The 25,674-nt window shown below is 42.2% G+C and overlaps 1 protein-coding gene across 4 annotated transcripts in view; it reads left to right on the forward strand.

The window, feature by feature from the left end:
- The window catches only part of ADCY7 (adenylate cyclase 7), an 85,566-nt gene that overhangs the window by 36,353 nt on the left and 23,539 nt on the right, over positions 1–25,674 (forward strand). For all 4 annotated transcript variants that reach the window (XM_081923997.1, XM_081923994.1, XM_081923995.1 and 1 more), the window contains exons 2-10: positions 3,142–3,712; positions 4,836–5,042; positions 6,608–6,769; positions 14,486–14,635; positions 15,574–15,719; positions 16,607–16,718; positions 19,479–19,606; positions 20,662–20,820; positions 22,929–23,061. In XM_081923997.1, the coding sequence (XP_081780123.1) occupies positions 3,542–3,712; positions 4,836–5,042; positions 6,608–6,769; positions 14,486–14,635; positions 15,574–15,719; positions 16,607–16,718; positions 19,479–19,606; positions 20,662–20,820; positions 22,929–23,061 (1,368 nt within the window). In that variant the 5' untranslated portion in view covers positions 3,142–3,541. The remainder of the gene's footprint in view (positions 1–3,141; positions 3,713–4,835; positions 5,043–6,607; positions 6,770–14,485; positions 14,636–15,573; positions 15,720–16,606; positions 16,719–19,478; positions 19,607–20,661; positions 20,821–22,928; positions 23,062–25,674) is intronic.

Genomic DNA, 25,674 nt, shown 5'->3' on the forward strand with positions numbered 1-25,674 from the left:
CCCACTTTGAAAAGCGCTATGATACCGCTTTAGGCAGTCATGGCTTCCCCCAAAGAAGCTGTAGTCTACTAAGGGTGCTGAGAGTTTTTAAGGGACCCTTATTGCCTTCACAGATCTACAGTTCTCAGAGTTCCCTGTGAAGGAAGGATGGATTGTTAAACCATTCTGGGAGGGGGAACAGGGCTCCCATCACACACCATTGACCATTCTAGGTAGGGCCGATGAGAGTTGAAATCCAGCCACATCTGAAGGGCACTCCTGGATGAGAGTTCATTATTCAGAGAGGAAGAGGGAGCCAAAACCCCCACTCTCCAAATCTTTGTGTGCACATAGACTAGGTTTCTGGGTCCTGACCAAGATCTTTTGTTTTCAGTTAAACCTCAAAACAATTGGTTCATCATTTAGGACTTTCCCTGTTGGGTACCATTGCTAACATCAGCAGGACTCATTGTGTACTCCTGTATATTTTAAGTAACCATTTTATCACTGGCAGATAACTGGCCTACATCTGGTTTTGCTTACCCATTTTCTTCTGGGGCTCTCTTCCTATTGAATTGGAGCCAAGGGATGCCATGGAGATGGAGGCTTTGTACCAAAGCAGCTGCAGTTACAATACCAAGTCCTCAAGTTCTTCCCAAGCCGTGCTTAGCCCTCTTTTTTCCCTTGCCCCCTCCCTATAGTTCACTTACTTCCTATAGGAAGTCTTTCCTGATACTGGATTTCATATATTGACCCACTTTTGAAAGCCATTGGTTATTACTAGATAACCGTAATTTGTTCATTGTCCATTGTTCATGTAATGCTGCTGTTGCCATGGAAGTAATTTTGCTCCCAGTGTTTGCATCCGTCAGCTTCAGGTTTTATATTTTGGGTTTTTTTAAGTCTGGCTATTCATGTCTGGTACAGCTGTGTTGGGGGGGAAACCCCACCCATCCTGGTTTTAGGCTTGTGAGTCAACTGCACATGTATGTTAATTCTGGAGAGAATTACAATCAGAATAGAATACTGTTAGTGGACTAGGAACTGGGTTCAATATTTTAATGTGCTGTAGGCTACATGCACATGTGTATGCTTTCTTGGGAGTAAGACCCAGTGGACCAGCCTCTCTCTTTTGTGTACAGGAATGGTTTGTTACAAACTGCGGGGTAACTTTAGGAAAACCTCAGTTCGCTCACTATGTAAATGGAAATAATACTAGAAATATCCTCTCAGATGTCTCATTATTATTACTATTAATTACCCAGGCTTTACTCTAAGGTTCCAGGGTTGATTACACCAATTAAAACACAATGTTAGAAACTGTTTAAATCAACCTGCAATCACATAAATGAGGTGGGTCCTAAATATCTCGGATGTGTCCCTGTATTGGGAAGTTTTTAATGTTTGATGTTTTATTATGTTTTTATATGTGTTGGAAGCCACCCAGAGTAGCTGGGGCAGCTCAGCCAGATGGACGGGGGTATAAATAATAAAATTATTACTATTATTTATTTCAAAAGAAGTGTGTTTTCTGTATTCGCTGAAATTTGTATAATGAAGGTACCAGACCAACCTTTGTGAGGAGAGAATTCCACAACTTTGGGGCCACCAGAGAATTCCCCCTCCCAGGCTGCCATCATCTGACCTCTGAGGGTAGAGGAACTAGCAAGGGGGCTCCCTCTACCAGTCTTAGCACCTGAGGACATCTGTAGGGAAGGAGGTGGTTTTTCAAGTATTTGCAGTCTGATTCATTTAGGGCTATAAACACTAACATGGATACTTTGAATTGGGCCCTAGAACTAAATGCTAATCCCATAGAAGAGAGTCCGTCCATCCCCTAAATTTCTAGTACAGAACTAGATGGTTAAAGTATGAAATTGTGAACTGTTGTGAGGACACAGTTGGCTGGACAGTATAGAAATGTCAGAACAAAATAAATGTACTTTCTAGGGCTTCAACGATTATTTAAGTTTAGTTAAAATGCATATTAGTTTTCTCTATCAAATACTAATACCTAAAAACAGCACACTAGAAAAACTGCAGATGGAAAGCCCCTTCTCAGAAGAGGCATCCTCCCCTCTCTTGAACACAGGATAAATGCCTTTTTGTTGATTATGTCTGCTATGACACACCATCCAAAATAATTATTTCATTGATTCGAAACTATTGTTTCAACACACAAAGAGACATTAATGGATAGACTTAAAACCACATGATTCATCAGCCAAAATTTCTTTAACCAGGTGACATCTCTAATGCAGCCTTGGAACTCACCACAAAGTTTTCCCCCTTCTTCATTTTGGCTTCTGAGGAAGAAAAGAAGCATGTTCCACAGCTAGCATGGGCATGTAGGCTACAAGCTTCTTAAGTTGGCTAGTGAAAACATTTCCCTTCAGTCAAGCAAATTGGTGGAGGGCATTCCTCTTCCACCAATTTGCTTGTCATGGTTGATCCTTCTCCTTGGCCAGCAGTCACCAAGTGGAGGAGGGATGGAATGATCAGTTTCTTCCTCCACTTACCTACTTGCTTACCTACTTACCTACTTGCCTTGGTCCAACTTTCCTCTGACTACCAGTTGCTGGAAACCACAGGAGGGGAGAGAGCTCTTGTGCTTGGGTCCTGCTTATGGGTTTCCCATGGGCATCTGGTTGGCCACTGTGAGAACAGGATGCTGGACTAGATGGGCCACTGGCCTGATCCAGTTGGGCTCTTCTTGTGTCCTTAATCCCTTGCCTGCATGGAATTGCTGGTTGCCTGTGACTACTGGGTGACTTGTTAAATACAAGGCTGCTCTAATATTTCCCACGAACCTTTTAACAATGTTCTTGGAGCGGGTGGGGGTGGATAATGGCAGGATGAATGAAAAGGACTACAACACTGAATATTGCAGGAGAAAAACGGTTGAGTAATAATCATTCGCTGACAACAATGTTACAGTATTTTGTTACCATAAGACGAGCATCATGTTTAAAGGGATCATTGTTGTGACTCATTCATCCTGAGAGGAGGAAAGGTGTGTGTATTTTGCCCTTGTTGTTAAATAATATTTACTTTATTGGGGCTGAGGAACATGCACTCTTCTTAGACAAAGACGCACCTGCTCTACTTGAAACATTTTTTAAAATGCACAAAACCCTATCTCTCTCTGTCTTTCCTCTGCAGTTTGCCCCACAAAGCAGTAATCTGAGGGAATAACTGACAGCTTGTGCAAGATGTTTGAATGAACACGGCGAAATAGAAGAAGCCTCCCATCCGCAGCACAAATAGCAATCAAGTCTGGAAGAAGAAGGGGGGGGTGGACACCATGTGTGGAACTGTTGATGAGTAGCACATGGCTTGGGAGCGGAGGAGGAGGAGGGTGCTTCTCTTCCAATTTATGCTGAGATCTGGAGGACTTAATGCTTATAAGAAGAGATGCGAGCACAGAGCGCGAGTCTGCTGATGTGGCCAAACAAGGCAGACCCAGCAGCTACTTGACCGGAGGTGGCTACTTGGAGCAGTGCAGACCTGCCTTGCCTATCGCGAGGGGGAGAGGCACCACCGTGGCCCAGCCAGAATTAAGATGCCAGCGAAAGGCAAATACTTCTTCAACGAGAATGAAGGCTGCAAGATAACAGACCCTTTGTACGAGAAGTACCGCTACTCAAGCCAACAGCATCCCCTCCTCTTCTTCCTGCTCTTCATCGTCATTGCCTATTGTGCGACCCTCATCGTCGTTCTCCTCACCCAGCATGTGAGTAGATATAGATGCCTCTGTTCTTGCTCTTCGGGCTCTGGAATGAAGTCCCGAAGTAATTTGCTCTAGGTTATAAAAGGGATCTGTAGCAAGAGGGGCACCAGATGCTTCATTTTCCAGTTGTGCTGGTTCAGGTCAGTGTGCATTCATTCGTAGCAGCCAAAAACACCTATAAAAACTGAGATCAGTACACAGGGGGAGAGGGAGGATTGGCTAAGGTGCTGCACATTTCTAAGGAGCTTTAGAGTCCAATACCGGGCTTAAATCTAATTGTTACCAGAATACAATACTATCAGCAGGGATTGCTTCTGAATACCAAGTTATGAATACTTGAAGTATTTATACAATGTGAGGTTTTGTTGCTGTAGTAGGAGTTATACTTTTATCCTGGCAGTGGGGGATAGGTTCTGAGCTGCACTAACAGAACCAGTGGGATTTCCAGTTTAAAAGTTGCAAAGCAGAAATGGAAGGATCTCCCAGTTTCTCATTTTTTCAATAGTCAATTCAGTTCTCCACATTTTGAAGCAATTTGCAATTTTTCTATTAAAAAAAAAATCCATATGAAAATTCAACAGCCGTTAAATGTGTACTATTCCCTAATAGACACATTTTTATATGCAATTTTGACTAAAGTGCAAATTTTTGAAAGCAATTTTCTATAAAATAGTGCAGTTTTGTACATTATTTGCACTGATACCTTCATTTTCTCATGCTTTCCCATTATATATGCATATATTTGTAAACACTGGTTGGCTGGATAACAGCATCACAGAATTTGGATAGGTATGGATTTCAGAGGATAACTATGTTTTGATTCACATATTTTTTTGAAAAGTTCAAATTTCATAGTCTCGAACTGAAACAAATTCCTTCCCTTGTGACCAGGAATGATGGGAATTGTAGTCCCAACAACATACAGAGAGGGTTCTCTGCTTCTAGGGTAGATGATCAAATATACCAGGTCACACAAAGGGAGCTTCTTGTGTTGCTAGTGTGCTTTAGTTTATGAAGTTCTGATGCCTTTAAAAGTTTAGATTGTTGGGAGATTGTGCTATGGAAGAATGAGAACACGCATACAGTCTGTGGTGTGTGTTTTGGTGACTTTTGTTTTATTTTTTAGCCACCGGGAGATCATCTTGCCTACCTTATTACAGTCGGCACAGCACTCATAATTTTCATAGTCATGTATGTTCTGGTTTACTTCGAATACTTCTTTTGGTGTCGGCTGAAATTGTTTGCCGTTGTGATTTGGATCTGCTTGCTGGCCATAGGATATGTCTCCATTTTTGCCGCAGGGAAGACTCCTCAACTTGCTGCATGGGAACAGGTATTTTAATTTTTATCTATTGATCTGTCACCTGCTCCTTCCTCCAAGCTGCTCACGGCATTGAATAGGGTCAGGCTTCCTCCAAAATCTTGGGCTGCATGCACCCCATATCTTTAAAGAACATTCCCCCCCCAAAGAGTCCTGGAAACTGTAGTTCGTTAAGGGTGCTGAGAAATGTAACTCTCTGAAGGGGGTACATTACAGTCTCCAGGATTCTGCTTGGGGTGGGGACTGTATTTAGAATGTGCTTTTTAAAGATATGGCATGTCTTCATATAACCTCTCCCATGAGCCATTGATGAAAGGTCACCCAGTGAGCCTCATGGGTGAGCAAGGATTGCAACCTGGGTTTCTCTAGTCTTAAGTCCAAATATTCTGCCCACTGGCTCTGGGAAGGGATGTGTTTCTGCTGTGTTTATATACACTCATTTAAAAATGCATGCTTTTAAACAAAACACAACTGCCTTCAAATCTGGGGCTGTCTGAATATCCCCAGACACTGCTCATTATGCAAATGGGCATGGCTAATCACCTGCAGTGGGGGGGGGGAATCATTTAATTATGACATCAATTTGCAAAATTAATGCTGCTTTGATTATGAGCAATTAGGGGCACCATTGAGAGTTACAGATGTGGGTGTGCCTTGGAGAAATGTTTCATCAAACTGGAGATAGAAAGGGAGGGGAAAGAGCAGGCAGGAAGATTTGATTGGTTGACTGAAATGGACATATACAAAACATTCCTGTATATGCCTGGGTGTGGTAAAAGTAGACATCTATCTGGATCTTTGGAGAGCAGATGGGAGGGTGGGGTAAGAGGGGAGGCAAGCCCCCCCCCATGCAGTGAGATACTTTGGCCTCTAATACACTGCCCATTAGATCAGAAGAATAACTGGATGGAATGCAAACCCTATCCAGAATGCTAACTCCTCAGATAGATGAAGTACCCTTCATCTGTACCTCTGTCTTGCTGGGGCTTTGTCCCAGTTTATTGATTGTTGCCCTGTATGTGGGTGGCGCTGTGGTCTAAACCACTGAGCCTAGGGCTTGCTGGTCAGAAGATTGCAGTTTGAATTCCCACAACTGAGTGAGCTCCTGTTGCTCGGTCCCTGCTCCTGCCAACCTAGCAGTTCGAAAGAACGTCAAAGTGCAAGTAGATAAATAGGTACCACTGGTGGGAAGGTAAACGGCGTTTTCGTGCGCTGCTCTGGTTCGCCAAAAGCAGCTTAGTCATGCTGGCCACATGCCCCTTATGTTGTACGCCGGCTCCCTCGGCCGATAAAGCGAGATGAGCGCCGCAACCCCAGAGTCGGCCACAACTGGACCTATTGGTCAGGGGTCCCTTTACCTTTTTTACCAGCCCTTTACCTATGTTTCTGATTAATACAGTGGTTTCCCTAACCCATTTATAGAAGTGGAAGTTGTGCTGTTCTTACCCAGTTCCCTGAAAGTGTTTTTGAGTACTGGTTCCTTCACAGCTTCCGTCATTCTCTTGAAACCTATCATTTGTTCCGTAAATTTTGACAGGTGCTTGGAAAACATCAAGGATCTCATTTCTTTTTAACAGGTGCCATTCTTTCTGTTCATCATCTTCACGGCTTATACCATGTTTCCCTTGGGAATGAGAGATGCTGTGATTGTCAGCAGTGTTTCAGCGCTCTCCCATATTGTAGTCCTGAGCATCGCTGTAGCGCAAAACAAGCAGGACCACCCGACTCTTCCACATCAGGTAAGGCAAAGGTTTGTATATGTGATTGCAACACGTGCATTTTGATCAGGCAGACGCCGTGGACACCCAGTGGAGCTCAACACTGGAAGATTCAAGACAGGGAAACTGAAGTATACTTATCTATGCAGCACATAGTTAAACTATGGAACTCATTCCTGTGTGCGGCAGTGATGGCCACTGTTATGTACTGAAGTTCTCACCCTGGGCCAGCAGGGGGATACTGTAGATAGTTCAGGTCCACATATCAAAAGTGACATTCAGTGATTGGATAGTTATAGAAAATGGTTACTGTTGCGTTCTAGTGGAGCTCTGTATAAGCAGGCTGGCTGAACCCTTCAGTTCTGTTCTGTTCTGGCCTGTGAATAAACAAGAGCTGTTTGAAGAATCGCTGTGTTGTCTGATATGTTCACCCACAACTTAACAGCCACCAACCTTGATGACTTTAAAAGAGGATTAGAGAAATTCATGGAGAGGTCTCTTGATTCCCTTAATGGCTACTAGTCATGATGGCTATGCTTTGCCTCCACAGTTGGGAGGCAGCAATACTGCTGAATGTCAATTGCTGGAAGCCACAGGAAGGGAGAGTGCTGTGTTGCTAATTCCCTGCTTGTCCTTTTCCCACTGGCATCTAGTGGTGCACCGTGAGAACAGGACGCTGGATTAGAAGTTAACAAATGCTGCAGCTGGCTGAAAAGTCATTGTGGCCCATTACCCGTGTGGTGGAATGATTAGAATGCTGGACTAGGACCTGCGAGACCAGGCTTCAAATTCCCACTCAGCCTTGAAGCTCACTGGGTGACCTTGGGCCAGTCGCTCCCTCTCAACCTAACCTACCTCAAAGTGTTTCTTTGAGGATTAAATGAGAAGGGAGAGAGAACCATTGAGCTCCTTGAAGGATGTAGATAAATACAGTTGCTGAGGCTCTCAGCAATTTTCATGTGTGCCGTAGGGGTTAAAACTTGGATTTAGCTAAACATATGGACAAAAAAGAAAATTTCAGAAGCTAGAAGAATACTTTGTTATTAATGCACATGTGTGTCATAGCCCATATAATCTTAGAAGAGGTTTCATAAGGACTTTCCCAGTTTAACCGGGCTGCCTTTTAAGTCGATCAAAATGTTTTTAGTCAGTTTAGTTAAGCAGTTAAAATGCAACTTTATATTCACATTTGGTCTTGTATGTTAGAAGAATAAGTGGTAGTTAGAAATAGCTGTGTTGTGCTTTTCTGTTGTCTTGGGATATAGTGTGTTGTTTTCTGGGTGTATATTTATTCTTTGTTGTTCTTCCATGTGGATATTGGCTGTTTCCCATTTGTTGGCTTCATAAAGCTGGTGGCATTCTTTCCAGGAGCCAGAAAGAATCTTGGACAAATTTATCAAGCAGTAAAACCAATATCAGTCTAGGAAGTCAGGCTGTAAAACTCTTTTTTCTTTCTTTCTTCTGGTGTGTGTGTGTCTGTCAGAGTTATAGAATTAGGACACAGAGTACAGAAAGTTTAATCATGCACCTGCTGAATTGAATCGCACCCAGTGAATTTTTTTACCTGAAGTGACAGTAAAATTGTTTTGGGAAGCAGATTGTGAAGTGTAGAAAGTGTTCACAAGTCCTGCATTTGTATCTCATTTTTTTTAATTATTATTTTTCAGCTAAAGCAAAATGTTTCCTGCTGGGCAATCCAGAATCCTCTTCACAATGTTATAATTCATGATAAATACCAAGAGGGAATGTTTGGCTTTTCATGAAGAGGGTTGGGTGTGTTCCTAAATTACTTGGAAAAGGGAAAGAGAAATTCTCATGGCTTTGTAACACTGGTCTGTGCGCCAGTTGCACCCTGCCAGTGAATTTTCACAATTGCTTGGCAAGCACCAGGGGTCTAGTCATGAAGCTTTTGAAATCTGATAAACAGCTTGGTGTAAAGGGGCAAAGCCTCTCTGATTCAGGATCCACATAGTTGAGGTGTGTGCGTCATGTCTCGAAGGGTGAGGTAACCCATTTCCTTCCCCAAATGATTGCTACTTAGTGGAATGATGCAAGCCCTTCTTTTTAACACTTTGCTCTCCTTTCTTCTCTTTAACAAATCTCTTAACAATTTTTTTGGGAATAATTTTCCTTTGAATTTTGATTACTTGCACATTTTGAGGCGTCTCCTTTATATTAAATGCTCATTTGACACCCTGAATCACACTTGATTGACTTCAGTCTTTCCAAGAAATGGGTTCTAACAACAATTTCTTCCTCATTTCAAGATATTTGTTCCTCAGAGATCCATTCAGCGGGGGGGGGGGGTATGTGTATGTATGTGTGTGTGTCAGAATTCCAGGAAGATACATTGGGGGCTGATATTTGGAGAATGTTGGGGCTAAGTTGCACATTATGTAAGAGTTCTAAGATGGGATCTCCTGCCATATTCTGTTTTCCTTTCCTTATTTAATTTTCATTTCAGTGCATGTGTACAGTGTTTGACCTCCAAATTTGGCCAGGAGTGTGAGGAGGAGGCTGAGGGTGTGTACAGTTCATTTAAGCATCCTGTCTTGTTCTGAAACTTGTAGCAGATCCAAACCATACATTTAAAGCAGATGGCTTCCTCCAGAGAATTGTGGAAACTGGAGTTTGCTAAGGTTGCTGGGAATTGTAGCTCTGGGGGGAGGTAAACTACAGTTCCCATGATTATTGGAGGGAAGCTATGTGCTTTAAATGTATAACATGGACCAAAAGTTCTTGATTAAGATGCCATGAGAAGCTATGGTACATTGAATTCTTCTGCATTGTATTCAGGCACATCATGTAGGGCAGGTATGGGGAACATTTGGCCCATGAGGTGTTGCTGAACAATAACTTCCACCACCCCTGGTCATCAGCCATGTCTACTAGCACTGATGGAGAGTTTTAGTTCAGCATAGTCTGGAGGGCCAAAGGTTCCCCACTCCTAATGTAGGGAGAAAGTGCTTGCATGTGACCAAAAAGCTCATTCATACCTCTTCTTGCTTGCTTGTCTTAACTGGGCCAGTGCATGGTTATTTATAAGCCTGGGGTGGTTTTATTTGTGTTGAATGTCTGTATATATTCCACTAGAGAGTGGAATGTGGTAGGAAGAACTGGTTACTGCTACATGTATTCATACAGAGTTCATATGTGAGAAATTCACATATTGCTTAATGTGGCCTGGATCGGCAACTGTGGACTAGTTGAGCTTTGAATGCTTTCTATAAGCTTTCTTTAAGTTCCCTGGTCATAATTTTGGCTGGATTTCAAACCTGGAGAATGATGTGATTTTTCTTCTAAAACCAAATACATCACCGAACCACTAAATGCATGTACTCATTTGTTTAAAAGTTTTCTCCAGCCCATTCATTGTATAGTCATTCTGGGATTTAGAGGAAACATAACATCAAATAAAATAAAACATTTTCCTTTATAGTTGTTAGTAACCACAAATTGACTCAGTCTTAAGTCTACCAACATCACCCCTGCAGAGTTAAAGGGGCAGAAAGCACTTAGAATAAGCCGACATCTGAATGGCTGTAAGAATTGTTTAACTGTTAAAATGTTGTGGTTACAAAGTGGAGTGGGATTTTTGCTTGACTACACTAATATATTGATCCTTCTTGTTTTGCTGTCAGAGTTGCCTCTTTGATTTGCTAACAACAGGCCAGAGCCAGTCATGCTGGTTTTCCAGGGGTGGGGGGAAAGGAAAACATTCCTTTGAAAATTTGGGTAATTTGCACAGAGCAATTCACAACATAGGGTGATCTAATTCAACATGTTTATTTTAGTAAGCAAAGTAACAACATTTTGAAATTGACAAGCTTACCAAATTTTGTATTTGCCATTGACATCCATTCATTGTTACTGTTAATCTTAAGCAATGGAACACTTTCCATGGTAAAAAGAAAGCACTGGGGGGAAATTCCACCCCACACCAATGGCCAGATCTTGCATAGTCTTATGCTCAGGATTGGTTCAGAAATCATTACAAGCCATAGTTAATGACATTAAACTATGGATTACAGTGATGTCAGAATTGCCAAACCATGCTCTTCAGTTGGCTAACAAGAATTGGAATCCATGGCTGACTAACCAACAAAGTTTTGGCATGATGTGTGGATTGACAAACCATGGTTGTGACCACCACTCTGCCTTCAGAGGCTACAGAAGGCACAGTGAACTTGTGAAGAGTAAACAAGTGAAGTAGAGTGCTGAGAGAGAGACAAAACAAAGCAAGCAGTTTTAAATGTATTTATCCACTGAAGATTTCTCACTAGACCTTCATCACAAGTGATCCCAGTGACAACAGGGTACAATCAACGTAATCACAGTAAAACAATGGGCAGGTAAAGCAAGCCAATTGATCAACACTGCCAAACTACAACTTAGCACTCAGTCTAGATGCTAACATCCTGTAAATGCCTATGTAAACAACCATGTTTTCAGCTCCTGTTGAAAAGCAAAAAGAGATGGCACCACAGATGAGCTTCCAAAAGCATAATTTCCAAAGGTTTAAGGGGAAAAAACCCACAGGGGAAGCTATACATTGCTACTCATCATGATGGCTATATGCCTCCTTCAGCATCAGAGGCAGCATGTATCTGAACCTCATTTGCTGGGGAACACCAGTGGGAGAGAGTTATTCCCCTCATTGTCTGGTACTTGGCTTTTCAAAGGCACCTGACTTGTTGCTGTCAAAAGCAGGATGCTGGACTAAATTAGCCTTTGGCTTGATCCAGAAGGGTTATTTTTAAACCATGTTTTGAACTTCGCAGCACTATTCGTGCAAACCATGGTTGGACATGATGTTTGAACTGAGCCAAAGTGACAGTGATGGAAATGCTTGGGTTTTTAAAAATGCTTTTAGGGGATTTAAAATTAGCCCCATCATAGTTCTGTAAACTGGAGAGGAAGAGGAGAATTAAAACCTGTAGCATGTTCTCCCTACGAAACTGTAAATCACAAATGATGAATGTTATTTGACAACTTAATCTATTATCTAGATTAATAACAATTGGCACATGTTGCTAATTCCTGCCTGCTTGAGTGCTACAAAGTCAACTCCCTCTTGCCAACTCTTTGACTGAAGGCAGGAACTGTCCGTTTCACAGCCCCTCCAGTCAACCTACGTGAATTAGGCAACGTGTACCACCAGCAAAGAAGGCAGGTTCAAACCAGAAAGCTTAGCATGACTTGTGAAAGAGAGCCAAGACTCACATGCATGCACACACACACACACACTTAAAACAACAACAAAACCAACCCTCCACTTGAGTTGCTAGCCAGTTTGACTTGCCTGGAGGAAAATTCATTCCTGGTCTTGTAATTAGTTACTGGGTGCTAGCAAAACCCATAAATGAGAAATCCTATGTGTAACTCCATCATCCTCCCCCCCCTAGCTATTCTAGGGGGTATTCTGAAGCCTTCACATTCAAAATTCTGTAGCTACCATTGCTGAGCAACCTGCAGTCTGGATATGCAAAATAGACCCAGCTATTAGTAGCCTGCCCTCCTCCTTTATGCCAAGGGCGCTTTTACAGTTTATGGTTTCTTCTGGGTTGCAAAAAGAGAAAAAGTTGTTCAAAAGATGGAAGAAGGAGGCAATGGTGGCCACCAGCTTGGATGACTTTGAAAAGAGGATTATACAGATTGGAGGATAAGGCTATTGATGGCTACTGGCCACAATGACTCTGCTTTGCTCACGCAGTTGGAGGCAGCAATGCTACCAGCTGCTGGAAACTGCAGGAGGGGAGAGGGCTGTTGTGTTCTGCTTCTGCTTGTGGATTTCCTACATGCATCTGGTTGGCCAATGCAAGAACAAGATGCTGGACTAGATGCGCCATTGGCCAAATCCAGCAGGCTCTTCTTAGGTTATTAAACCTTCCTTTGTAACATTTGCTATGTCTTTTGTTTCTTTGTTGGTTAATTTCCCCCTTTGCTAACAGCATAAAAAGAGGGTGGGGAGAGAACCTGCCTAAGTTATTAAAATATGCAATTTCCTTTTTGTCTCAGTTACAGTGTATATATTGGAGCTTCATCAGAATACCGTAGTAGATGATTTAATTTCCTTAGGCTTGGATGTTGCTTCAGTTTGCTAATATTGGCTATTAAATCATGGTCCTTCTCAAAGCAATGTTCTTGCTGCCTGACTGTTCACCATCACAAGTGCTTGCCTTTATACACTCATTAATTTTCTCCCCAATTACCTTTCAACTGAACAAGTACAATCTCTTTCACAATTTCTAAATGAGTGTTGCGTTCGTACCTGAGTTCAAGAGGAAGCACACCTTTTCTACAAAGGGCTTATTAAAAGGAAATAAACTTTGCCTATTATAGCCAGTCAACGAAGAGAGTAGAAGTTTTTTTTGTTTCAGGTTCAAATGGGGTGAAAAAATTACGTCACCCTACAGATATTGAAAGATTAAAGTTTGGCACATGGAGCAGATAGTTCTGATTGCAATATATCACAGAAGTAAGACAGAAAAACCCTAAAATGCAAAATTGTGGAGAGACAGTCCTGATTTTTTTTTTTTTTTTGCAAGCCTACCTGTTGGAATACTATATGTCACTATCCACACTCAAAACTTTTCAGGATCTTTGTTTGATGGGTAGCAGCATTATTGAGTCCATTGATCTTCCCTGATTCCTTCATATTCCAAGATCAACGCCTCTCCTGTGTGTGTGTGTGTGTGTGTGTGTGTGTGTGTTTGTGTGTGTTTGTAGCGGGGGAGACTTATCTAGGAAGCAACTCATGAAGTTTCTTTATATCAGATCAGACTGTGTGTCTACCTAGCCAGTATTGTCTACTTTGCTTGGCTGCAGCTCTCCAGGGTCTTAGGCAAATGGTCTTTTTTCTCCATCACATGCTACCTCTTCTTCCTCTCAGCACTGCTCCTTGAACCTGTGAAAACTAGAGGCTTCAAAGAGCAGTGCAGGAATGTTTGCAAAAGGGTTTTCAAACAGTTCATGCTACACTTTGAAGTCCCAGCAATGGGACTTCAAAGTGCAGCATCGCCTGATTCCACAGTGATATCAGATGAGGGACGGCTCCACCCACCTGTTAGATTTGGCCCAGCTGGGATGGGGATGTAAGGATCTGGCTTGCTAGCAAGAGAAGGGTCCCCACCCCTGATTTTGAAGGATCACTTCCTTTATGAACTAGCTTTTCATATGGTACCAGATTATCTGAATAACGGACTGTACCAGTATTAGCCTGCTCGAACATTGAGATCAGCATTTGAGGCCATGTTCTCTGGTCCACTGAAGCAAACCATGACTGGTAAACCGAGATCAAACCTTGACTTTACATCATAGTTTGTTTGGAGCAAAACGAATCATGACTCCTCCTGGTTAGGACATACCACTAAGCCAGGAACCATGGTTTGTTGCTCCTCCTTGTGCTAGGGAAGGAGCAAAGCTAGAGCCCTTAAGGATATTCACAGTTCACTATTAGCACCACGTAGCACCACGTAGATGCATCCAAGTAAAACAAAATAACCCCATGATATCTAGCTAACTTTGGGGGAAACAGCAGCTGGTGCAGGAATATGGAAACTTACATATAATGTGCAGTTGTATTGACTGGGTAATGAAACTTGGGCCAGGAGTCTCTTGTCAAGTGCTGGGCAAGAGAACAGAAAACGAGCTGATTTAGCCTTAATAAACTTCGCAGATTATTTCGCTTATAAAATTTTGAGTTTGTGATGTTGGGGCATTTATTTATTTCCTCAGGTGCTTGCCAATGCTTTCATTTTTCTCTGTGGTAACCTGATGGGTGCGTTCCACAAGCATCAGATGCAGGATGCCTCGTGGGATCTGTACAGATATACTTTAAAGTGCATCCAAGTCCAAATGAAGCTGAAGATTGAAAAGAGGCAGCAAGTGAGTGAATCAGTGCTTTAAATATGTACACACTTTCTAGCTCTTTTAACATCATCATTCAGCCATACCAGGAGATCATCGCTTTGTCAGCAAGTTCTGTAATGGGTCATACTTAGAGGTATTCGGTTGTTCACGCTCACCAAAGGACACCCATACATGTGCAAAAGGAGTCGGCAAAACAGCTGGAGTAAAACCACCGTAATTGAACACATTCCAAAATTTCCATTGTAAGAGAACATTGGACCATGTTTTTGGCTGAATTAATGAGCACCTTTCCGGCACATCAATTTATTCTTTCCATTTCTATGACCCTCACCACCACTAACGCTGATGTTTTTAGTTTTTAGTTTTTTAAAAAATATTAGTGTTACTTTGCATTTCTCAGAACTTTATGAGGTAGGCAATGTTTTTGTGGCTTTTGACTGCGGACATTGACTCTTTGTCATTCTGATTCCTCCTTTTGTTAATGGAATTGTAAGGTGGACATATTGTAAGGAGCCCCTTAAGTGGGCATAACATTTATAAACCACTTGATTCTTAAAAAGCAACAATCCTGTAAGCAGTTTACAATAATAATAATAATAATAAAACAATGAAATTATCAGTAAAAACAACTATTTGAAACATTTTTTAAAAAAATTAAATAAAAAATAAGCTAAAACCAGATTAAAACTCGTGCCACCATTCTGCACGTGACTTTAAGAAAAAGTTTTTTTTAGCAGGCGCCTGATATCAATAGGCAAGGAGTTCCAAAGTGTGGGTGCAGCCACACTAAGATACCATTTTCTTACAAGTACTTGTAACACTGCTAGCTGCACAGATTGAAGTGCTTTAGAGGATGTATTTGAGGCACGGCGCTCTTGCAGGTATTTACTCTTAAAAGGTGTGGCATAAGTGCTAATAAAGCAAAATGAATAAGACCTGCTCTTCCCTCTTAGGAAAGCTTGCTTTTATCGATACTGCCGGCTCATATCTCTATGGGAATGAAACTAGCCATCATAGAACGCCTGAAGGAAACCAATGACAGGAAGAAGCACGACAACAACTTCCACAGCCTGTATGTGAAACGGCACCAGAATGTTAGGTGAGCGGTGTAAATAAATCGTTCTGGTTCTGTTAATAGTTCTTTCTGTTGCCCCAGTATACTAGAAACACAATGCAGTTCTTGCCATTTATTTGTTTTGCAACAAATTCTGTGCCACTAGCATTAAGCAAAACATGGCAGAGAACAGGATAAAATCGATAAAATTTCATGCATAAAACAAATGGAAAATATAATACCAAAGTTATATTTGGGCCAAAAAACAAACCAACCACCACTTCCGATATGGGCTGCCATATACCAGGTTTTCCCAGACATTTTTGCCGCTTTCCAAAAAATCCATCCGGATGCTATTTTTGACAGACGAATCCTGGCTGTGTCCAGGATATTCCAGACATATGGCAGCCCTATATTGGATCAACACACTTGGATCACACCTCAAGGGAAAGCCTGGGTGAACAGGTCAGCGTCAGTACCGTAGGTGCCTGCCTGATGTCTATTAGAGGAACATTCCAGTGGGCAGATGCTGCCACACTAAAAGCCCTAGTCTTAGTGGAATATGTGAAACTTCAGAGCATATATCACTTTTAAAGGCTGTATATCCCAACGATCAAAATGATGGACAGTTGATCTTGCAGGGGGGGGGGGGAGCAAATGAGTTTTGCATGTGAATCAATTGCTGTCAGAAACCAGGGAGTCATTTCAGTGAGGAGTAGAGTAGATGATTAAAGGGTCAATGTTAGTTTTGCCTAAGTTGGTCATCTATTAATTTCAGTGGGCTTGCTCTTGAGTGGAACTAACATTGGATGTAACCCATAGTTTGGTGCATATGTGTGCAGTTCTTAGCTAATGTCCACGAAGTTTAAATATCTACATCGCTGATGTAGAAAATGAAAAACAATTTAATTGTTTTTGGCTTCCTTGCATAGCATCTTGTATGCAGACATTGTAGGATTCACTCGTCTGGCAAGTGATTGCTCTCCCAAAGAGCTTGTGGTGATGTTGAATGAACTCTTTGGGAAATTCGATCAAATAGCAAAGGTAAGCAACTTCTTGATAGATAGAGAAGCCTCTTGTCATTTTAAATATTATTATGTTTTGAACACCATCTTTACTTGAATCTTAGTGTGCCATCGAATCTAATGTGCACTTTAATTTTTGCAACATAATTTGGCCGAAAAAGGTGAGCATTAGATTTGAGTAAGTACAGTAATTATAGATAAATCCTTCCAACTATTATTACACCAAGACTAATAAGGTGTGGTAACGGTCACTGGTGAAGGAAGAGGAGTCCGGGGGGAGTGCACTGCCCCCGGCAGCGTGATCCCCAGGGTGCCATCGCGGCTGCCCCCCCGCACCTGGTGCCCCACCCCCGCAGGCGACCCCCTGCGGGCGACACTCCATGCCCCCACCTGCTCTCTGCACCCCAGTGCCAGAGCGTGAAGCTCCACCACTGGTAACGGTGTGGTGGTCTGGTTCACATGTAAGCTAAATTGTGGTTTAGCACCATGGGAACAAGCTATAGCGAGCCTTGAGCTTGCATGCTCCTCCTCCTCTCCTTCTCCTGTATGGCCAAGAGGACTTCATAAGATTCTCTTTCATGTTAACAGCAGCTTCCTGCATTATCCAAACCAGGAACTTTAGCTAACCATTGCTAATGTTATTTTCAACTAGCCAGCTTCAAAAGTTGAAGTTGACATGTATGAAAATAACCTCCGTTAAGGTAATGCATTAACCCCAGTTTGTTAGTCTGGATAAAGTACAAGCTGTAGTTAAAAGTGAAAGCGAAAGTTCCCAAACCCAACTTTCCTTGCTGCACAGGCAGAGGGAGGGGGCATACAAGCTCATTCCTGCGTGTCCTGAAACATGGTTTAACAGAATGTGTAAGCACAGCCATTATTTACTATTTGCACCCAGATTCGCAAACTATGGTTTTCTCCAAATCTGACTGGTAAACTGATTTCATGCATTGGTTCCAGTTCTGGTTCGGAGGACAAAGGCAGAACCTAAGCTTGACAATTTTGATGCCATGACAATGATGCAACCTTGGTTTGGCTGTTTCATCTGAACCTTGTGTAAATTACTACAGTACTTACTCTGTTCTGTATTTTGCAAATGAAGAGAAGTTAAATTTAACAAGTTTTAAATCTCCCAAACTCTTACATTTATAAGAGTTAATAGCAGTTGATAGGTTGAACATGCCATTTTAGCACAAAGGAGTTTTCTGTGTCTGCAGAATCTCTGGCCTCAATCTTTATTATATTATATTCTTATTATATTATATTACTTAGTAATGTTCACTGTACTGAGCATGTGGGATTTATGGGTATGAGCATCTGTCTCTATTTATGGAAGGTTCTATTTCCAACCATTTCCAATCTATTAATATTATAAATGCTCATGATTAGGGAGTTATGGTCTAAAAGTGTTCTGTCGCTGAACTATCTCTCATTAAAGGCAAAGAAGCAATTGGGATGTTAACTTAATTAAGCCTTAATGGATGTGGTAGAATTGAATCACTAAACGTACTGAAACAACTTGTGTGCTAAAATGGCATAAATGCATAATTACGATGTTTAAAGTTCTGTCTTCCTTTTTCAATTTTTTCTTGTTTCTCATACAATTCCTTGCATGTTAGTTGTTAAACGTTTGCGGAGACTGGAGAAGGATGAGGAGGTGGCCTTGCTAAACTTCTGAAAAGATTTATATTGAGGCTAACCAACTATCCAGACCGTTATGGGGAGGGATGTAAGGAGTCCTCATTTTCCATTCTGCCCTGCGTGTTCATCACACACAGCATTGCTTACGTTATCAGTATTTGTGGTTGCTGCTGCTTTCAGTTTGCGAACAATACAGGTGTCTTCCCATGTACACACGTGATCAACTTGTGCACAACCATGTATATGTGTGGTGCCTGGAAATAAATAAATCAATTATAAACTGTGAAAGACGCGAAAACTGCAAATATAACTTTTTAAAAAGCAAGAAAACGACTAGTGCAACCCCAGGATCCTTTGCAACTGCAATCTCATGGGGTTTTCAAGGGTTTAGAGGGTGTTTATAGGCTTTTTAGGTGGTGTTTTCCTCAATACGTGATTTCACGTATACGTGCTACGCAGGAACATAACCCCCATGTAAGTGGGGAGATGCCTGTAATTAAGTGATGGTGTTTTCCCACCTGATCTGTGGGTAGGGGTAAATAACAAGGTGACAACATAATTTATATAATTTGTTCGTTGCAGCAGCTAGCGAGACGGATAATGTTAGTTTTGGCAGAAGACGAACTGCAGCAGAATATTCAGATTTGTTTCCCTTCCAGACATGGGCCTAATAAGCACACATTGGCAATTTCCACTGTCATTTCTGTTTTTGCTGGAATTCTCCAACATCCCTAATTATGTGTTGATTTTCAAGACCCATTTCCGTATGCACAACAGGACTTCCTTCTGGCTGAGCTTCGTAGGGGAAAACTGGTGATGGTTGACAACTTATATTTCAAAGAAGCTTGTCCACCATTACTGATTAGCTGTGATTCCTGCATTGCTGAGGGTTAGACTACATGGGCATTTGGGACCCTTCCAACTCTGTAATTTTATGATTTCTCATAGTCCCTGAAAAAAAACAACTCCTGAGGAGCCCCAGAGTTCCTCAGAACAGATATAGTAAAACAGCAGCTCCAGATAAGGTCAGATTTGTTTGTTCTGCAAAGTAAAGCCTATAATTTGTGTTCCTTAAGATAGATACTTGCTAATTCATATTTGCAGTGTTTCTGATGACTCACATGTTGTTATTGTTTTGCAGGAAAATGAATGCATGAGGATAAAAATTCTGGGAGACTGTTATTACTGTGTCTCGGGATTACCTGTTTCCTTGCCAGTACATGCCAAGAACTGTGTGAAAATGGGCCTCGACATGTGCGAAGCTATAAAGTATGTACTTTAAAAAAATGAGTTTAAATAATATTACGTCCCCAACATGGGGACAGAAAAAAGTGTTCCAGTCAACCACCTGGTTTGTACATCGCACTAAGCCAAACCATGGCTTAGCATTAATGGACAAGTGTGGACTCTGGGAGAGGAGATTGTGGCCTCTTTACTCCTCTCCAGTAGTTTTGCTGCTGCATCGTAGTTTAGTTAAGCATAGCATCCAAACCTGGGCTCATGGTTTACCTATGCTGACAAAGCACAAGCTGTAAACCACAGGACAAACCTAGGTTACAGCTCATAGCTAGTCTGTAGAGAATGAGGCCATAGTAATTGGCCCAAAGTTGGGAAGGATCCATAGCTTAGTGGTGAAGCATACGGTTTGAATGGAGAACGTATTGAGTTCATTCTCCATACATAGCTGGTAAATGCTTTTGCCTGAAACTCTGAAAAGCCTTAACAGTGAATGTAGACAGCACCAAGCTAGATGGATCAATGGTCTGGCAGTTCCCTGCATTCCTAAAATGACAGTAGGCATTCCCTGCATTCCTAAAATGACAGTAGGCAAGCAGTTCTAAAGCATTATTTGAGTCTGTGTTTGGAAGTTCAGGCTATGGCTTTGGTTCTAAATGATGGTTACTGCAAACCATTGAGCCACTGCATTTAATGTGTATGATAAAACAAGGGCAAGTATTTAAAGAAACATGTGAAAGCATCAGAGGTGATGGTTCGTTTCTCTCTGTATTCCATGCTCCTTTGCTCATGAGCATAGACTAAATTGGCTGATGGTCTGGCTCAGTATAAGTCATTTTCCTATATTCCACTGTCCTCCAGTGCTTGTATAGATGAAGGTTACTCCAATTTGTTTAAAATACTCAATCCATCCCACTTCTTCTCTCATTCTGGATGTTGACTTGAGCACAGGGTGGACCACATCCCTAAATTTCACATTGGTGTTTGCAGTAATTAAGAGAGAATTAAAGCACCAGCATAAATTTGTAGGCATTAAGATGGGGGAAGAGTAGGCACCTCTTCCAATCCTCTTCTGATCTGTTTTGCAGACAAGTGAGAGAAGCCACAGGAGTGGACATCAATATGCGAGTCGGCATTCACTCTGGGAACGTGCTCTGCGGTGTAATAGGGCTTCGGAAATGGCAGTACGACGTTTGGTCTCACGATGTCTCCTTAGCTAACCGAATGGAATCTGCGGGAGTTCCTGGGTAAGGATTCCCCAACCTTAAGGTGTAATTCACTTGGGAAAGAAGCCTGGTGAAATTATGCCCTTTTTGTTGTGGTGCTGGAGACGTGTGGAATCTTCACAACGCTATGAGCAAAACTTGAGTAATGTGCATTGTACCACGCTATTCAGAGGAAGAGCTGTTTATTGCCTCTGAAGTCTATGGATGTTCTTTGCTGGTTGATTTTCTTCCTTTCATGCATTTATCATTTGATGTCTTGTCGTGGTTGCTCGCCATATAAGCCACAAAGGCCACATCCAGACCATACATGTAAAGCACATGGCATGGATTTGACCATGGTTTTGATAGTTTGCATGGTTCCATATCATGCCTACCCAACCCATCATTGAAATGGCTCAGAACCATCAGGTTAATTCTCTTTTATATATGAGCATAGAGGCTCTTCTGTCATTGGATAATCCCCTGCCCCTCCCCCCAGATCCTGAGTTTTGGCATTGCTGAAGCTTTTCCCAGTGCATAAATAATAACAATTAACTGGCTGGAAGCTAGCAAGCAACAAATGAAACAGTTTAAGTAAACAAATGATCACATTAAGCAGTATAAGATGTTGATTTACATAATTAAAACAGTGTTGGCAACTCCCCCCGCACTGAAGCTCAACTCTGCCCATGGACAAATTTATTAAAGAGTTTTATCAATCGCTTGATCAAAGAGCTCTCCAAGTGGTGTCCAAATAAGACCTGTAGGTAAATCCACCAACCAATTAAAAAAAAACACACAAATGCATATAAAACTTTTGTAATTAAAACACAGATAAAAATCAATACAGCTTTTAAAAACAAATATAGCATGCTGATTATATATCTGGGTAGCTGGTTCCCTTTTGGAGAACAACCCCAACGATAGGAATGTGCAGGGAAGAAACTATTTAACCGAAAGAAGGTGTGTGTATATGTATTTGGAGCTTAGTGCATTACAGCTTGGATTGTTTCAGAACGCTGCCTGAGAAACTGTGACGCTAGCCAGCTGAGTAAACTCTTGGATGTTTCTGCGTTGTGTAATATATCTAGATGTTGCCCTCGAGAGCTTCCAGCCCTTTTTGAGAGCCATTCAGCAACTTGTTCAGAGAGGGGTGGTGGAGGGAAGAGTGTTTTTTGGTATAAATTTGAATTAATGTTGATGGCCTCCCCAAGCACACGCAAGCTGTCCTTGAAAATGAGATTAGCAGTTTGCACAAGTATTGAGAGTGTGTATGTTTTATAATGATCCCTAGGGCTACAGCTAATCCATGTGTGAGTCACTGTGCATATAATTAACGTTTGCTTGCATTAAATTCATGTGCGGTGCTGAATGCTGCTGCATGATGGCATCTATCAATAATAATAGTAATCATATCGCCATGAATATGCATAGTGCTTTGCAGACAAACACAAGGGAGGGGGAGACAGATCGGTGCCTTAACAGGTTTACAGCCTAAATTTTGCTTGCCTCATCTCCCACACTGCTGAAAGAAAGGGTGCTACGTAACGTTTGTTCCACACTTGCAAGGAATCATTCCTGCAGCAAGGCAACATCTGCACTTTGGTACTCCCTGCCCACTGATACTAGGCAGGTGCTTTCTCTGTACAGTACTATACTGCTGAAACCTTTTTGTTGTCATTGCTGAAGGAAGCCTATCCAGACATGCAAACTGGGACATGCATTTTAATGTGCAACTTTTATTTTATAATGTGCGCTTTGAAAACTGCTCGTTCATTTTGAAAATTTTAGGTTAACTTGCTTTTAATGTCTGATATTATTGGTGTTTTTAATGCGTAATTTATTTAAACCACTTGGAGGTTTTGAAAATTAAGCAGTAGATAAATCCTACATACCTTCCTTAATAAAAGAAAATAAAACTGAAGGCCCAGTGAGAAATGCATGAACAATTGTGCTATGATGGATTGCAAATAAGCAAAGCTGTTAAACAGCAATGCTGCCAGGATCCTGGATTTGGCTTCCAAGGCGTGAAGCTGTTGAGAAGCACAGGCTTGTCAACAGCAGCCATTGATATGGAAATGAATAACTTACAGTGACCTTTCTGCAAATGTTTCAAGTCTTTTGTGCTCCTGTCTCTTTCCTCTCTCCAGCCGTGTACACATCACAGAAGCAACCCTCAGTCACCTAGGCAAAGCTTATGAAGTGGAAGATGGGAATGGACACCTCAGAGACCCTTACCTTGAAGCCATGAATATCAAAACTTATTTGGTGATAGACCCGAGGGTAGGTGTGCTTTTACCCTAAGATACACGTGCATATCGCTTACAAATGTGTGCACACATTTGTCTTCCTGGCTTATTATTATTTTTAGCAAGTTATAAATGGAATGTTGCCTGGGATCTCCCTCCCCATTGGCTGAAGTGCTGTGATGTCATCACGTTCTCTGATTGTTTGGGAAGTAGATGCCCATGCTAAAATGTTTGCAAATGATGTTGCATCTGTGAATGAAGTGGAATTTATTTATTTATTTATTTATTTAAAAAGTTTGGCTATGAAGAATTTCATACTGGAATTGAGGGTGTGATAACTGTGAGCTGTCCCCCCCCCCCCCAGGAAGGAAGGAGGGGCAGAGTTAGAAATTCTGGGCAGACAAGGATAGCAAATGGAATGCAGGTGGTGGCAAAGCTAGATTGGGCAACCCGGAAGCAGAGTGGTTGAGTAAGCCCATGGGTGTGGGAGACAAAAGGACAGAGTAGTGGTGGGGGAGGGGAGAGGGGCTAGGGAGAACCTTGCATAGGGTAGGAATAGCCAATGTGGAGGCTTCTAGATGGTCTTGGCTACAACTCCCACTTAATAGGGTTAATGGGAGCTCCCAGGGTTAATGGGAGCTGTTGCCCATGAACATGGTTGGCTTATCTCTGGGGAGAAAAGGGATGGAAAATAAGAGCGAAACTCAGAACTGGGGACCAGTGAACCGTGCACAGTGTTGATATGAGTGAGCCTGTATTTTCACATTGATTTGAACAAGCCTAATCTGCCTGCAGGTTTCTGGGGCACATTTGGGTTTCTGTGTGCATGTGAGCCTGCGCATAATATACATCTGACAAAAATTTTGTTGTGTGTGAGGGGGAGTCAAATAATTCGCTTTTTTAGTTCTGCGGTCTGCAAAAAACAAAACCCCACACCTTGTATTTTGTATCTGAAATAAGTTGAGCAAGTCTGCATGCTTAATCTTGCTCAAGCAACCCCTCAATTTATTTTGCATGGCTGTGCTTATGTTTGTTAGTTGTTGTTGTTTTGCTTTGAGTTTCTCAAGCTAGGGAAAGGAGTTGCGGGGTGTGTAGGGGGGTGGGAATTGGGACACCGAAGGCAATAAACCACAAAGAAAGATAGCGACCGTGGACTGAGAACTGGGAGCACAGACGGTGGGGAGGCAGGGCTGCAATTGCATAACGAGGCTGAAATAAGTATTAGACATTCAGTTGCCAGGGTCCATGGATCCATGAAACAATGGCTTATAGAGTTCGGTCTCCAAGGAACACTTCAAGTATCCAGAAAAGGCTGCTCTTTAACTGTGTGTAATTAAAAGAATACGCTTCAAGCCTCCCACGTTCTGCCTTTAAGTGCAGCTCCACTGGCATTCTGAGAAAAAGCGATGAGAAAATAAAAGGTACTCCAGGGTGATCCAGTTTGTTCTGCTCAGCTCACAAATGAAACTGTGTGCTGCAGTGGAGGCCAGCATCCTCTTAAGCTGGTTCCCAAGATTAAACGTGTGTTGAGTATATAGCGTGGATGTGGCATGAGACCTGTTGGACACACTCATCAGCTACCTCTGGATTGGGAGGAAAGGTGTGTAGATCAACGGTCTCCAGAGTGGGACGTCCTGTCCCCTAGGGGGCACTGGGGTTACCTAGGGTGGCTCTAAGAGGCAAGCGGCTGATGGGGAGGGGGGGCACTGGAGGTGTAAATGAGTATCAGTGGCATCAATGGCTCAGGTTAATCAAATCAGTTGAATCAGTTAAACTAAACAGTTTAAATTGGATTTTGAATAAACGTGCAATTAATTGTTGCTGTTCAGAATTTCATTGTGTTGGTAGCTCAATTGTCGTATTGTGGAGTTGGAAGGAACCACATTTAGTCCCACCTCCTTCAATGCAGGAATCCTGTGATTTAAGAGCTTCATGCTCTACCAACTGCGCTATCCCTCAGTGGATTGTGCAAACCACTATTCTGAAGAATGCTTTCCATGGGGTGAGGCACAGGGCACTGGGGTGAAGTTAATGGAACTGAGGGGGAGATGGCTCGAAAATGTTTGGGAACCACGGGTGTAGAGCATACGCTTTGACTGCAGAAGTTTCCCTTATTCATTCACCTACATCTCCAGATGAAAGAGTCAAGTGATAAATGATGGGACAGTCCCCTGCCTGCCATAAGGCACTAGAGAAGCCTTGCAGGTCAGAGCAGGCAAAAGCGGTCTGAAGTCAGTGTTGGCTAACCTGTTGCCCTCCCAGATGTTCACGGACTCTGGCTCCCTTCAGCCTCCGCGTCAGCCAACATGGCCAGTAGCCAGGGTTGACAGGAGTTGCAGTCATAGGAAGAGCCCAGCTGGGCTGAAGGCTGACCTAGTCCAGCGTCCTCCTGCTTTCTCAGTGGCCAAGCTGACCCTTGAGCAAGATCTGAGTCCAGCAACATATGGAGGGACCACAGGCTCCACATCTCTGGGCTGGGTAGTCATAGCTTATAAGGCTTCCTGTATCATTTCCTGTACAATTTTGTTTCACCATGTTTATTGTACCTGGCACCTGTTAAGATTTTTCTGTAAGACTGTTCAGATGTGTAATCTTAGCATATAAGTTTGTTTTAATGTGTATATTTCTTCAATAACTTTTACTGATA

Source organism: Podarcis melisellensis (genome assembly GCF_964234715.1).
Source record: "Podarcis melisellensis genome assembly, chromosome: 8".
Classification (NCBI taxonomy): Eukaryota; Metazoa; Chordata; class Lepidosauria; order Squamata; family Lacertidae; genus Podarcis; species Podarcis melisellensis.